The 15,121-nt window shown below is 42.8% G+C and overlaps 1 protein-coding gene across 6 annotated transcripts in view; it reads right to left on the bottom strand.

Annotated features, from left to right (window-relative positions):
* STON2 (stonin 2) overlaps positions 1–15,121 on the bottom strand; it is a 147,325-nt gene that overhangs the window by 57,040 nt on the left and 75,164 nt on the right. For 3 of the 6 annotated variants that reach the window (XM_058739914.1, XM_058739915.1, XM_058739916.1), the window contains one exon: positions 11,564–11,644. The exons of 2 other annotated variants lie outside the window; for them this stretch is intronic. In XM_058739914.1, coding sequence (XP_058595897.1) covers positions 11,564–11,644 — 81 coding nt within the window. Of the gene's footprint in view, positions 1–1,914; positions 2,035–11,563; positions 11,645–15,121 lie in introns of those variants that run through there. One more of the 6 variants, XM_058739919.1, reaches the window with a different exon arrangement.

Raw genomic sequence — 15,121 nt, forward strand, 5'->3', positions numbered from 1 at the left:
CATCTACCTCATAAGGCTGTGATTGAAGATTAACTGAAAGAAGTATGTAAAACATTTTGTAAATGGCACAGCACCACACAAATATCAGATAGTGACCAGCACGATAATCGCTTTAAAAGAGGAACCAAGTTGTTTCTGTTGTTCATCATCTCCCACCACATGGCCTACTCAGCTGCTGTTCCCAAGGGAGGTGCATCACGATATTAACTGGCAGGTGAGCATAGATCCAGTAGAAAACAGACCAGCTTAATTTCATGTGGACACAGACGTTTTCCTCCATTCTTGCTTTATCAGATTTTCTGAACTACTTCCTTTTAGCATAATTATAAACCTTTTTGTTTTAAGCCTTTAAACTTTTGTTATAGGGACACCTGGGTGGCTCAGTTGGTTAAGTGTCCGACTCTTGATTTTGGCTCAGGTCATGATCTCATGGTTCATGGGTTTGAGGCCCACTTGGGGCTTTGTCCTGACAGCACTGAGCTTGCTTGGGATTCTCTCTCTCCCTCTTTTCTCTGCCCCTCCCCAGCTCACACACATGCTCTGTCTCTCTCTCAAAATAAATAAACTTAAAAAAAAAGCTTTTTGTCATAAAAAATTTCAAGCATATATAAAAGTGGAGACAAAGGTGTAACAAACCTCCATGTATACATCACCAGCTTCAACAATTACCAACTCATTCACATCTTGTTTCACCCATTTCCCTCCCCATTCTGGATTATTTGGAAGCAAATTTTCAGTATCATATCATTTTATCCATATACATTTTTGCAGGTATCTCTAAAAGATAAGGATTCTGTGTGTAAACATAACCAAAATATTACATCAAAACTAAACTATAATTACTATATTACTGTAATCCAATATCCGGTTAGTGTTTAAATTTCTACAAATCTTTGAAAGATTTTTTTTTTTTTGGACTTTGGTCAAATCAGTTAGGCAACTGGTAGATACATGTTGTCTTTTCTAATCCAAAGCTTCTTCATCCATCTTTTTTTTTTTTTTCCTTGCGATTTATTTGTTAAAGAAGCTGGTTCGCCTCTTGCACTGTTGGTGGGAATGCAAATTGGTGCAGCCGCTCTGGAAAGCAGTGTGGAGGTTCCTCAGAAAATTAAAAATAGACCTACCCTATGACCCAGCAATAGCACTGCTAGGAATTTATCCAAGGGATACAGGAGTACTGATGCATAGGGGCACTTGTACCCAATGTTTATAGCAGCACTCTCAACAATAGCCAAATTATGGAAAGAGCCTAAATGTCCATCAACTGATGAATGGATAAAGAAATTGTGGTTTATATACACAATGGAATACTACGTGGCAATGAGAAAAAATGAAATATGGCCTTTTGTAGCAATGTGGATGCAACTGGAGAGTGTGATGCTAAGTGAAATAAGCCATACAGAGAAAGACAGATACCATATGGTTTCACTCTTATGTGGATCCTGAGAAACGTAACAGAAACCCATGGGGGAGGGGAAGGAAAAAAAAAAAAAAAAGAGGTTAGAGTGGGAGAGAGCCAAAGCATAAGAGACTGTTAAAAAACTGAGAACAAACTGAGGGTTGATGGGGGGTGGGAGGGAGGGCAGGGTGGGTGATGGGTATTGAGGAGGGCACCTTTTGGGATGAGCACTGGGTGTTGTATGGAAACCAATTTGACAGTAAATTTCATATATTAAAAAAAAATAAAAATAAAAATAAAGAAAGAAAGAAAGAAGCTGGTTCGTCATATAGACTATCCCACGACCACATCTTGACAATGGTGTGATTTAACATGTTCGTCTGCCCCTGTATTTCCTGTGAATTCACAGTTAAATCTAGAGGCTTGACCCAATTCATATTTGGTTTTTGGACAGAATCGTTACTTGATAGGTGTTCTTGTGTACTTCCATCAGGAAGCAACTCATATTTGATTACCTCTGGTGTGTGCACTTGGCAGCATTGAGAATCAGCGTCGAGGGCATTACTTCATGGGGACTGGAAAATGGTGATTTTTCTCCCATTACTTCTTCATTTATTAAATCGGATGCTATTATTATTAAAAGTTGATATTTGACTGAAATGAAAGCATGAAATGAAATGAAATGAAAGACAAAAAAAGAAAACCATTTTTGTCTGATATATTTTAAACAATATATCAGTTCCTTCCTATCTACATATCTCATTAATAATGAAAAGATAATTTTAAAGTTTAATTAAAAAAAAAAAACTACTCGACTTCTGAGGGAAACCTTCAATCAAAAGGTAGAGGAGGACTGGTCCATGGTACATCATTCAGATTCAAATGTGATTACTTCAATTGTGAGCTTTTTTTTTTAATTTTTAAAAGTGTTTATTTGTTTTTGAGAGAGAGAAAGAGTGTGAGCAGAGAGAGAGGGGCAGAGAGAGTCAGAGACACAGAATCTGCTGCAGGCTCCAGGCTCTGAGCTGTCAGCACAGAGCCCGATGTGGGGCTTGAACCCATAAGCCGTGAGATCATGACCTGAGCCAAAAGCAAGAGTTGGACACTTAACCGACTGAGCCACCCAGGCACCCCACAATTGTGAGCTTTAGGACTTTGCTCAAGGTTTTTGGCATTCTTACCTTCATTTGGCATCCTTATTCTCTTTTCTCATCTATAAAATAGGCATAATAATGCCTATCTTATGACTCCTGTGAGGATTTATGGTAAAGTATGCAAAGAGCCTGTTCCAGTGGCTGAAAAATAGTAGATGCTCAATAAATTATAGTTACTACTAGTTGTACCATTGTCTCCCCTGTAACTTGCACAGTGCCTGGCAAACAGCAGTAGCTCAATAAATGCTGGGTGGAAAAAGTGTTGATTCTTTTTACTCTGTCCCAAGCTGATGGTGCTTTAATATTTCAAGAGTTTGGGGATACAGATGTGAACAAAAAGTCCCATTCATGAATTTATGCAGGAATGGAAGAGGGAATTCTTTGCTCCCAGGGGAATTATTCCAGTTGGCTCTTTTGAAAATAAGACCTATTAGTAACCCATGGGGTCAGGACATGAGAGGGCAGCACGACGAACTCAACTACATGAGAAGACATGAGAAGACATCAGTTTTCACCAAAAGGAAAATATACCAGCATTGTCATCATATTTGACCTGAGGTGCATTAAGGCCTCACTCAGTGTGGTGGGTTTAACTGTGTCCCACAGAAATGGAGGCTAAAGTCCTAAGCTTCAGATTTGAGAATGTGACTTTATCTGAAAATAGTCTTTGAGAATGTAGCCAGCCAAGTTAATACGAGATTTTACAGCATTAGCAGGGGACTCTAAATCTGATGACTGGTGTCCTTATAATAAGGTACCAGTGGTATCAAGGTACACAGGAAAAAAGACGGGATGAAGATAGAGTCAGAAATTAGTTATGCTGCACAAACCAAGAAATGGCAAGGATTGCCAGTAACTACCAGAAGCTACAAGAGGCAGGAAGGACTGACTTTTCCCTACAGGTATCTGAGGGAACATGGCCCCACTGACATGCTGTTTGGGATTTCTAGCCCACAGAACTGTGAGAGAAAAAATTTCTCTTGTTTTAGGTCACCCAGTTTGTGGTAAGTTGTTATGGCAGCACTAGGAAACGAATACATCCAGTGAACCGAGACCAAAGGTATAGACCAATCAGCCCACCTGTTCCTGTAACTGTCTAGTGAGAAAGAGGAAAGGAGAGGGGGGAATCCCAGACAAGAGAACCTGTTCCATTTTAATTCATCTTGTATCAACTGGGCCTATGACTGACTCTTCAAAGCTATGCAAGTACCAGCAGGCAAGCCTGCTTTACCTGAAAAGCAAGTAGGCAGAAGTCATGGAACTTGCTGGCACTGACACTTTGGGAATGAGCATGCTCTCTGTGGAATCTGGCAGGCGGAAAGGGGCAACAGTGCTGTCCAGGCAGGCGTGGTGGGGACAGCACTCCAGCCTAGGCATCCACCTTTCTATCCTTAGTGTATCTCAGGAAGGCTCTATGGTCTAAAGGTGATGCTCCCAAACACTCCGGTAGTCACCTAATCACGCTGAGCCCCAGCAGACCACCCCTCAACAGTAAGAAGTCAATGCAACGGTGTGGTAGGGGACCTGGCAGGCAGATGGTACTGGCTTGGTACCCTCTGCAAAATCATTGTCTGGATATCTGCAAACAGAAAATGGTGATGGGGGCCATTCACAAACACTCACTGGGCGCCCTTTGTGTGCCAGGCACTGGGCTGGACACTGGAAAAATGAAGAATGAGTTACAGTCTTCGATAAAGTGATTGGATGGGACGTGGGATCGGAGATGGCTTTTTTCCTTAAAATGTCTTTTCATGTTATAATAATGTTTTACAATAAAATGCTTAAAATTGAAACTCAGATCTAATTTTTTTTTAAAAGATGTGGGAAAAGTGGTCACAGGCAGCTGTTCTGTTATTTATTTATTTCACAAATATATATGTGTATATATTTACAACACTGCTCAATCCTTCAGCAAGGCAATGCTCCAGGCACCTAGGGAGATAGTGCTGCCCTCCAATCTACCCCCACCCACACTGCACGCTAACATGGGGTCAGTAACACATGATTTCACACTTAATTGGTAGCTAATTATTTCAGATGTGCTAGTTTTATTTTCCCGGATTAGCTCCCCCACAGCAGGAATTCTCTCCTTTCACACCATCTGTTAGCACCTACTCAAAAGCCCACCATGCCCCAGGATTAGCTGGCCTTGCAGATGGAACTCTGTGACTGACTTCTACCTTTCCAGAAAACGAGCCATGACAAGCTGCCCCAGTGGTTATGTTAGGGCAAGGGAGGAGGCAGAAGAGACTGTGACTAAGCATCCCGCTCACTTTTAGGATCTGTTTAATCATTTCCTATTGGTTTGCCCTGAAATGGCACCACTGAGAGCATAGGGCAAAACATGCGAGTGGGTCTAAGGGATCCACCTATGAGGCACCAGCGCCCAGGAGACAGATGTGAGCATGCGTGTACACATGCGTGCATGTGCACTGGCATGCGTACAACACCTGCAGCCTAAAGCCAATAAAGGCCTTCTCAGCGACTTTAGAATTTTATTGTCCACTGTGGCTGCCACAGATGCTTGGGATACTTGCTGGAAGCAACGAGGAGAATTGGCCCCACACGTCTCGGAAATGTGGGGGCAGGCATATTAAGTGACAGACACTGTGCTAAGTTCTTCACATCTACTCTTTTATTTATTCCATTCAGAGGCGCTACCAGGTCGTCCTGACCCTGTTTCAGTGGTTGGGAAACTGGCCAGAAGGGGCAGAGCCAGGATTGGATCTCGTGCCTTGGTGAGTCTAGCAAAGACTTCCTGCATGACCACAGTTCAACGCTATGGCCATATGTGCTGACAGAACCAGGATCAAGCAAAACTGTTAGTCCCCAGCCTTTTTTTTCTTCCATACCCAAAGCCATTGCTCACCAGTAGAAGCACTGAACTTTGGAGAATCAAATGATTCCACAAGGCTGGCCTCTACACATACCTCCAGCTTTGGACAGAGGAGAAAAAGAGAACCCCACTGTTAACTACCAAAGTAAGTTGAAAAGCTGCATCCTCCCTCCTCTGCATGCTCAGCAGCTAATTGAGGTTAGAGCCATAGAAACCAAACAAAAGGCTCCCAGGAGCCCACACTGCCTAGCCTAACTGCTGCCAGCCACTGTGGGAAGAGAAAAAGAGAGCCCCTCCCTCCTTCATTCCTCAACAGCTTAATGAAGATTTGGCCTGTCATCTTCCCAGGAACAAATTCTGTGGCTATCTGAAAGGGACTGATTTTTATTCTCAAACAACATAGCAGATCCGCCTTTGAAACCAGAGTCAGCAATAAAATGGGTCATAAACATGTATATGAGGTTATAAGACCTGAGAGGTGACTGGATTTCTCCCAGCCCTAAAATGAAACTCCTTAGGAAGTCCCTCAATGTCACCACTGGGGAGGGAGGGAAAGTTGGTGGAGGTCATGGCTTTCACTGTGCCACTAATACAGATGGCACTTTTTAGGCCAGGACCTCCTTGGTCTTGAAGCTACAGGCTTAGCTGCCTGATGCCATGTACCAGCAAATGAGAATATCCAGCTTTCTTTGCAAGTTAGGCATGATTCTGAAAAAAAGCCACATTCACACTCTAAAATGTCCACGATTCTAGCATACAAATGGCAGACTGATGGACTGACCAACTGAATGAATAAATAAGTACCATAAGAAAATACTATCTTTGAATCCAGCAAAGAAAACCCAATCATTTTCTTCTTAAAGTTATTTTTTAATCTTCTTTAAATCCCTCTTTCAGGGAGAGAAATTTCCCGGGAAGAAGCTGTCATGATTCAGATATTAGAATATTTTACTATTAATATCTCCAAGGGCCTTGAACTTCTTTGTCGTCTTCGAAGAACTAAGCTGACAAGTTGGCTATTTCTGGGACTGAGCATGTCTAGCTGTTTTCACAAAGGGAAGAAGTTATCACATGAAAACAGATAGATTTTTCCTTTATGGGTCTAAGACATGGTGATCATAATAACTAATTATTAGTGACTCTAAAAATTATCATGATTTTATTGGACGATATGACATCTATTAAATACATCTACTATATCAAGTGTTTTTCTTTGTGTATTATAGTGTTTTTATTCACCTTCATAACAACCCTCTAAAACTGTTACTAGATGGGTCTAATTTTGCATATGAAGACACTGACGCTTGGGGCCCCTGGGTGGCTCAGTCGGTTAAGCGGTCTGATTCTTGATTTTGGCTCAGGTCATGATCCCAGGGTGATGAGATGAGCCCCAGGTCAGGCTCTGTGCTGGCTGTGGAGCCTGCTTAAGATTCTCTCTCTCTGCCCCTCCCCTCCTCAAAATAAAATAAAATAAAATAAATAAAAACAAAGACACTGAAGCTCAGAAAAGTTAAGTGCATTATACAAAGTCAAACTGCTAGTAAGTAGGGAAGCCAGTGTTCAAATTAGGCAGCTAGCCTCCAAAGGACTAGTGGGTAGATGGTAAAGTGATACCTCATCCACTGCAACGGTATATGAACACAGCACGGGTTGCCTCTCTAGGAAGTGCTTCCTTCAAAACAAGAGGTGTTCAGTCAATGTCTACCAGAGTGAGAACTTCAGCTGCACTTGGGATTCAGGTCCCTGGTGATACTCAGCTCTTCCAATTCCACTGCATTGCACTACTTAGTATCAACACGCTTTTATTTTCTAGGTTTGGACGGATCCTATAGATAGATTTTTCCTCTTTGTCAGAAAGTATGTCATTCAAAGAGCAGAGGATCAGTTTGTGATCCCAGGTGATATCCCGATTCCTATCTAAAGAAAAGGTCTTGGTTTGCACACCTGTTCTGAAACTGCCTCTCTGCCTTCGTCTTGGAAGTGGACGGCAATCTGAGCTTGTCAAAGTTTCTGTTCTAAAGCCAGTCTCTGCAGTGGGAAAGATGCTACACGGCACCTGCAGTGCACATTACTCTCAAGCAAGCTCCAGTCAGAATGGATGTCAAAGTTCAAGCACGGCCATGAGGCTAAAGATAATCCTGATAATAAGAGGCCAGGTAAGACTCCATTAAACCAGCCTTACATAAGTCACCGTGGTGCCTCCAGAGCATTAGTAACTGGCCAAACCAATGCCCACGTCCTCTCTGTTGGAAGTGCTGAATCTAACAAGTACCTATAAAAGAGAAGTGAAATAATATATTTGTTGAAAGATGGCTTATTTTTCCTCCCTGTTTTTTTCCTTCTCTTCATTTACTTAAATATTAGGACACCATTCAAATCTCACCACACATTATACAGCTTTCAAAACAAAGGAGTTTGATAACGTGCTGAGTTCATCATCCAGCCATGAATTAATTAAGGTAAGAATCATGACCAAGTTTCTAGAACCTCTAAAATAGTGAAAACAACCACCTTTTATTTTTCTGAGGGCCCACAACTAGAATTCTAGCCCTTAAGCAAGCTCTTCATATCTGTCTCCCTTTCTGCTTCCAGTTCTTTACCAATGTCTCCAAAATGCCTTTCCTGGGCATCTGGAAGAAAAGGGATCTTCCTTTAGGGATCTGAAGCACGTGGGCTGTTGTTACTTCCACAAGTGAGGCTGGTGCAAGGAAGCCCTGGCAAGTGGAAGGCAGAGATAGAGCAGGGGAAGAGCGGTGAAGAATAAACACGCCAGGAGGTTTGGAAACACCCGACAGCAACTGGTGTGCCACCACGGGGAGCCAGGCTGCTCTCCTGAATAAAGACGTACTGCCCCTTCAAGCCATCTCACTTCTAAAATTAATAAGTACTGGGGCGCCTGCATGGCTCAGTTGGTTAAACGTCCGAGTCTTGATTTCAGCTCAGGTCGTGATCCCAGGATCGTGGGATCTAGCCCTGCATCTGCCTCTGTGATGAGCACGGAGCCTGCTTAACGTTCGCTCTTTCTCTCCCTCTGCCCCTCTCTTCCACTCATGTGCGCACACACACTCTATCTCTAAAATAAAACAAAAATTAAAATAAGTACTAGGGATGTAATGTATAACATGATGAGCATAGTTAACACCACTGTAGGATATACAGAAAAGTTACTAAGAGAGTAGATCCTAAGAATTCTCATCACAAAGAGAAAATTTTTTAATTTTCTTCTTTTATACGAGAAGATGGATATTAGCTGAACTTACTGTAGTAGGCATTTCACAACATATGTATATCAAATCATTCCATGGTACACCTTAAACTTATACAGTGATGTAAGTCAGCTACTTTTTTCAATAAAACTGGAAAGAAAGAATGCCTTCCTTCCCAAAAGACTGGCTGCCAATTTTAACTACAAGAGTCAACACTAAAAATGTGACCCTTTCCCTGTATGAAGACTGACAAGAGATACTCTCCAAGAACCAGCTCTCTGTGGTAATGGAAAGGAAAGGAAATAGGAAGAAAGAACTGAGGGAAAGAAAAGAAGAAAGTAGGGAACAAGAGATCTTAGTACAAACCCTAATCATGATGCTCCCAAAACTGACCAAGTATGTCTTCCCCACCCTAACATTCCTGCCGTTTCCATCTAACAAGATGTTCAGGGACGGTCTGGAGAGACAGATGAAACAGAAGAAGGTGCTGGTTGAAGAAAAGTCACTGTTTCACCTCTCAAGAGCTGTTCTTTCTTTTGGTTCCATGGACACAGCTGGACTGTCAGTCCTGTGGCTACATGAAAAATCCTGCATCTACAAGGGAGATACAGGACAGAATGGAGGGAGGGGAAAAAGATCTAAATTAGAGGGAGACCAGGATTTCAAACCACAGCTGTGCATTCCACAAGCTTCATAAATAATATTCTTGGATTTACTATGGAGTCAGTCCTGTCAAAATTTACACTACAACTTGAAACCTAATTGAGGAAGGTCTTTCAAAAAAATGTCAACATGAGGGGTGCCTGGGTGGCTTGGTCGGTTGAGCGTCCGACTTCGGCTCAGGTCATGATCTCACGGTCCGTGAGTTCGAGCCCCGCGTCGGGCTCTGTGCTGACTGCTCAGAGCCTGGAGCCTGTTTCAGATTCTGTGTCTCCCTCTCTCTCTGCCCCTCCCCTGTTCATGCTCTGTCTCTCTCTGTCTCAAAAATAAATAAACGTTAAAAAAAAATTTTTTTTAAATGTCAACATGAGAAAAGGCAACATTGAAAAAACTGTTTTGTTAAGAGTAAGAATTAATGAAGCATATTTAGGGGAGAGAGAATTTAGTGATGTGGGAGAGAGACAAATACACAATATGCAATGGGGTGGTGCTTGAAGGAGCTAGGTTCTTGATGAGGCAAAAGGATCAAATCAAAACTTTGGTTTTTAGCAGAGCTTAGCAGCATAGAGACTGTGAATATCTGGTAGGAGTCACCCAGGACTGACAACTGTCCAAGGGTATGGTGGCAGGTCAGGGTTCTCTGACTGAGAACTCTAAGGCTACTCATAGAGTATTGAAGAAAAAAACTGCCCTTGGGGTCCAGCCAGGGTTGGAAAGCAAGTGAAACCAGGAAATCACCCAAGAAGTTCCAGCTGAAAATGAGATCTGAAGCTTGGTATGTCGTAGAACAGCTGAGAAGACAAGTTCCAGTAATAGCTGACATCTATATAATGTTCCTGGTTTATAAGGTAACTTGACATTGCCTACTTCACCTTATTTCTCAACAAATCCTGTGAGGTAGTCAGGTAGAGTGGGTATCACTATCACTGTGTTCCCGATGAAGACATGGAGACTTGGAGAGGTGAGGTGATTTGCCAAAGTCTTATCGCTGCTAAGCTGGAGAGCAAGCCCTCCAAATGCTCATTTCACTACACCACGACCTCAGAGTACTGGAAATATCATTAAGGGAAAGATAGACTTAAGAGGACATAAGTCAAGGGCCAACATCAGCAGTGTGATGTGCATGAACTGGGCAGACAGTGGTAGAAGTGGGGCACTGGAGGTTCACCTAAAAGTGTGGAATGATGGCAGCTCAACAGTGGCACCGAAAGTAATTTAGGGGAGTGGGCCTTACACTAGTCCTCCCAAGGTTTGAGAAATTAAGGCCACTGAGAGAGCAGGGGAAGCCAGACTCCTTCAGGACAAGGAATTATGAGGAACACACTACACAGGCAGAGAAGGCAGGAATATTTCCTCACCAGCAGCTAGGGTTCAACAGCTACAAGACGGCTTGGGGTAGAGTGAGTGTATGCATTAGTGAGTGAATAAATGAATGGAAGCCAAAGGAGCAGGGCAGAGGGTTCTGACCTCCAATACATGATCAGCAACAGCACGGCTGAGCAAGATTTCAGGCCAAGAGGTGGTAGGGTTCCATCAGTGACAGGAAAGGAGGTAGAAGAGGTCATGGAACCTTCCCAAGATTCTAACTAGAATATTAGCGTGAGGATGTGAGAACTTCTGTGAGCTTCAGCTGAGACAGCATACATCAAAGTAGCTGATGGTGCCTGGCAAATGGTAGGTACTCAATAAGCTTTGGCCAAAGCTGCAATTGAGTCACGTGGACCTTGGGGAGTTTTCTCCTCACTGTTGACTTGTCTCTCGGTGAAATGTTTACTGATACTATTCTAGGCAATGTGTTTGAGGTGATCTAATAAGGAATCAGACATTGGCATTGCTCTTACCCCCAGGGCACATCTGATAGAGACTACAGTATAATCGGGTGGCGAATATTCACTTGGTCAGCAAATAATTATCAAGCATCCGCTATGTGCCAGGTACTGGTGATACATCAGCAACATCACAAAGTCTCTGCACAGAGTTCATGTGGGTACGACAATCAGAAACAGGCAAATATCCTCAGGTGGGGTTAAGTGCAATGGAGAAACACAAGCAGGTAAGGAGACAGTAAATTGGGTGCAGGTGACTCTGTGTTAGATGGGGTGATCCAAGGAGGTGGTAAATGAGCAGAGACCTGAATGGAATAAGAGAGCAAGATGTGGGAAATTATTGAAGAACAGCCTTGCAGACAGAGGGAACAGCAAGGGAAAGAGCCTAGAGGCACAGAACACCAAGTGGGCCAGTCTGGGATGAATATGATAAACAAGAAGTTGGTAGGGACACAGTGGAGCTACTGAGAAGTGACTCCTACCTTGGGGTGTTGGTGCATCTCTGGGGCGCATGACAAGGAATCCAAGGTGGCTTCCCAGAGGAGTAGGCACTTGGGCTGGACCTTAATAGAGAAACACCATTTGTACTCGTGGCAAAGGAACACTGCAAAGCAAAGTCCAAAGGGAGGAAAGCAAAAGGTGTATGTGTGGAGAACAAAAAAGTTTGGTTTGGATGGAGAGCACATTTGATAGAGGGAAATGGTTAAAAATCATACTGGAAAGGTAAGACAAGGCCAGAATTGAGGGAAGACGGAGTGGACAAGAAATGGCAGAAGGTAAGGAGACATGTAATTTTTGAACATGTACTATCCACTAGGCATGGGGATAGGTACTTTGTAATATTTCACTTAATTTTTATTTATTTCAATATATTTCTTAGTAAATACTTCCTGATACACATTGTCAGCCTCATGTTATAGGTGAGAAACAGGCTAGGGAAGGTTACACCTGAGTGTAACTCGTGGATGTTGAGGTAAGGAGGTCAAAGTTTGGGCAGGGGAAATCACGGAAGGTTTGTAAACACAGGAGGGACATGGGCAGCACCATGCCACCCTGGATGAAACAGGCTGCGACTCCAGGACCAGGGGACAAGCAAATGACAGTTCAGATCTCAGACTATCAAATTCTGGGATTAGTGGTGTTATTTCTCTTGTATTCCCAAGGCCACAGGGCACAACGTTAGGTCTACATTAGGTTGTCAGATCTTGATTAATAATCTACCTGACCTGAAGTTCAAAAACAAGAAAAGCACAGCACCTGTTCAATGTACTCCTCCTTGTCTTGTGAGTGGGGTTATGTGTGAGACACCGGGGCTGTTCTTTCTGACAAGTCAAAAAGGAATGACTTACAGGTCCTTTGACACTGAAAAGTTGCATTTGTTTGTTTTAAATAAAACAGATTGTAACACACCAATACAATGGAACACTACTCATCAATAGAAAACAATGAATTACTGATACATGCAACATGGATGAGTCTCCAAATAATTATGCTGAGTGAAAGAACCCAAATTAGAGAGGTTCTATAAATTTCTATAAATTCTTTAAAGTGCAAACAAATCTGCATAAGCAGAGAGTGGGTACCTGGGGCGGGAGGTGGGGGGACAGTGAGAAAGGGAGGGTTACAAATGGACACGAGGAACTATTGGGTGTTCCTCAGATATGCTCATTATCCTCATTATGGTGATGACTTCACAGATGTATATGTGTGTCAAAGCACATCACGCTGTACATTATAAATATTCATAATATAGTCTATGGCTATTACACTTCAGTAAAGCTGGGGAAAAATATAATGGTGTAGAGCTTAAACAGGGGCCCTGTAATCGTATGAATTTCTATAACTTTTGTGGCATAGACTTCTCATGTTCATAAATATTGGTGTTCTCTGCTTTCTGGCCACATGCTTAGGCCACATTTTCCAGCCTCTCTGGCTGTAAGGCGTGGCCAGGCCCTGAGCTCTGCCAATACGATATTCTCCTTTCCCTCCCACCCACTACCTGACTGGAGGAGACTCTGACGACACATCGTAGCTTGGGTCCCTGAACTCTGGAGCATGGAACCCTGTCCCCATCCTGCGTTCACAGTGGTATGAATGAGAAATAAACTTGGAACCATATAGAAACACTGAAATCTTGGACTTGTTAGAGTGGTTAGTCTCCTAGACAAGGACATTATATAAATAATAATAATTAATACTTAGCAATATAATATACAGTCTATTAAACCTATAAAGTATAATGTAAAGTGTATCATTAGTATAATGTGTTATATAGTACATATTAATAAATTAGTGCATTAATATTCCTAATACCAACATTAATATTGGTAGCAGAACAGAAAGCAAACCATTGAAACTTAATAGGCCTTAGTTTCCTCCTCTGTGAAAAGGGAGGTTTTTCTGCTTATCTCACAGGCTATAATAAAGAATAAATAAAATTATGTATGTGAAAGCTTTTTGAAAATAAGCGTACCTTTCACCTACAATATAATTACCATAACTGCTATTATGAATATCTCTATTTTATTTCCTGAGGCCTAGTTTATGGTTTTACTTCCAGTGAGGTCCAGGTGACTTTTCTTTGTTCCAAGCCAGAAAGACCTCACCCTTAGCTCTAGTAAGAGCCTCATACTTGATATGATATGAGAAGACAGAATCTGAAGACCATTCATGGGGACCATTTTTTTTGGTACAAGACGGGAGACACATGGGTAGATACATTCAAATGTAAATTCATAGATAATGGATACATTAAAAAAAAATAAAAATACTATCCACTATTCTTTTTTTTGTTGTTAAAAATTTTTTTTCAAGTGTTTGTTTATTTTGAGAGAGACAGAGACAGTGCAAGTTTGGGGGGGGGGCAGAGAGAGAGGAAGAGAGAGAATCCCAAGCAGGCCCTATTGTCAGCACAGAGCCTGACATGGAGCTTGAACCCATGAAACTGCGAGATCATGACCCGCGCTGAAACCAAGAGGCAGATGCTTAATCGACTGAGCTGCCCAGGCACTCCTACCACCCACTATTCTTCATATTAGGGGCTTCATTTGTATTTTCTCATTTTATGAGTTTTCCCCCAAAATCTGAACCTGAATTTGATTTCTGGAAGGTCACAAGGGAAGTGATGAAAGACAGATGTATCGATAATTGAAACCATCACTACTGGAAAAAGGACCTGAAATGTCACTGAATGCTAACAATTCACCAGCAGCAACAGAGGGATCACAGCAGTATGGGGCCTGTACGCGCCCACTCAAGAACTTCAGTCAACTCCTGGGATTTGTTTCAGACTCTCCTGGGTAGTGCTACCATGCACATAACAACAAAAAGTTGTGCCAATATCATATTTGAAGTGGGTAAAGTAGGACAACTTCAACGAATGTCACCTCTTCATTTTGGAATTAGTGACCTTAATCTAAATGATGCCACAGTTAACAGATAAGCCCAGAATCTCAATGGCTTATTACAAGATTTACATCTCACATCTGTCAAGAATCTGCCACGGCTCTGTCGCACATCATTCCAAGGCCCAGGCCGAAGAGCGGCCCCTGTCTAGACCATCAGACTTACCCCCAAGCATTGGTGGGCACTGCCCTAAGGATTCAGATGCTGGCTAACATAGGTCTCAGTATTTAAAAGTACAGACCAAGCTAAAACCTGTTAAATGAAGTGTATCCTATCCTCCTCGATGAGTATGTGTTCATAACAAACCAGAAGGCCAAGATGGAATGGCAGCTTGTTGGACCCCTTGGGGCTCCACACAGAAACATCACTGTGTAGGAGGAAGTGGCCCCGCCTGAGGCTTGCCCCCTTCCTTCTCCTCCAGCCCAGCCCACCCCAGCCTGCACTGGGGAGGCTCCCCCTGGCCCCACACTCAAGCTCCATTCTCAGCCCGTCGGCCTGGGGCTGCACACACCAGCAGTGTGGGCTGTGCCCGGGTGCACAAGTCCAGGACGAAGCCAGGGAGCAGGCCTGTGGCTCTGTAGGAAGAGGGTCCTGGAGTCCTGGGTACAGGGACTGTGCTCTGGAAGATGGGAAGT

Source organism: Neofelis nebulosa, chromosome 7 (genome assembly GCF_028018385.1).
Source record: "Neofelis nebulosa isolate mNeoNeb1 chromosome 7, mNeoNeb1.pri, whole genome shotgun sequence".
Lineage (NCBI taxonomy): Eukaryota > Metazoa > Chordata > Mammalia > Carnivora > Felidae > Neofelis > Neofelis nebulosa.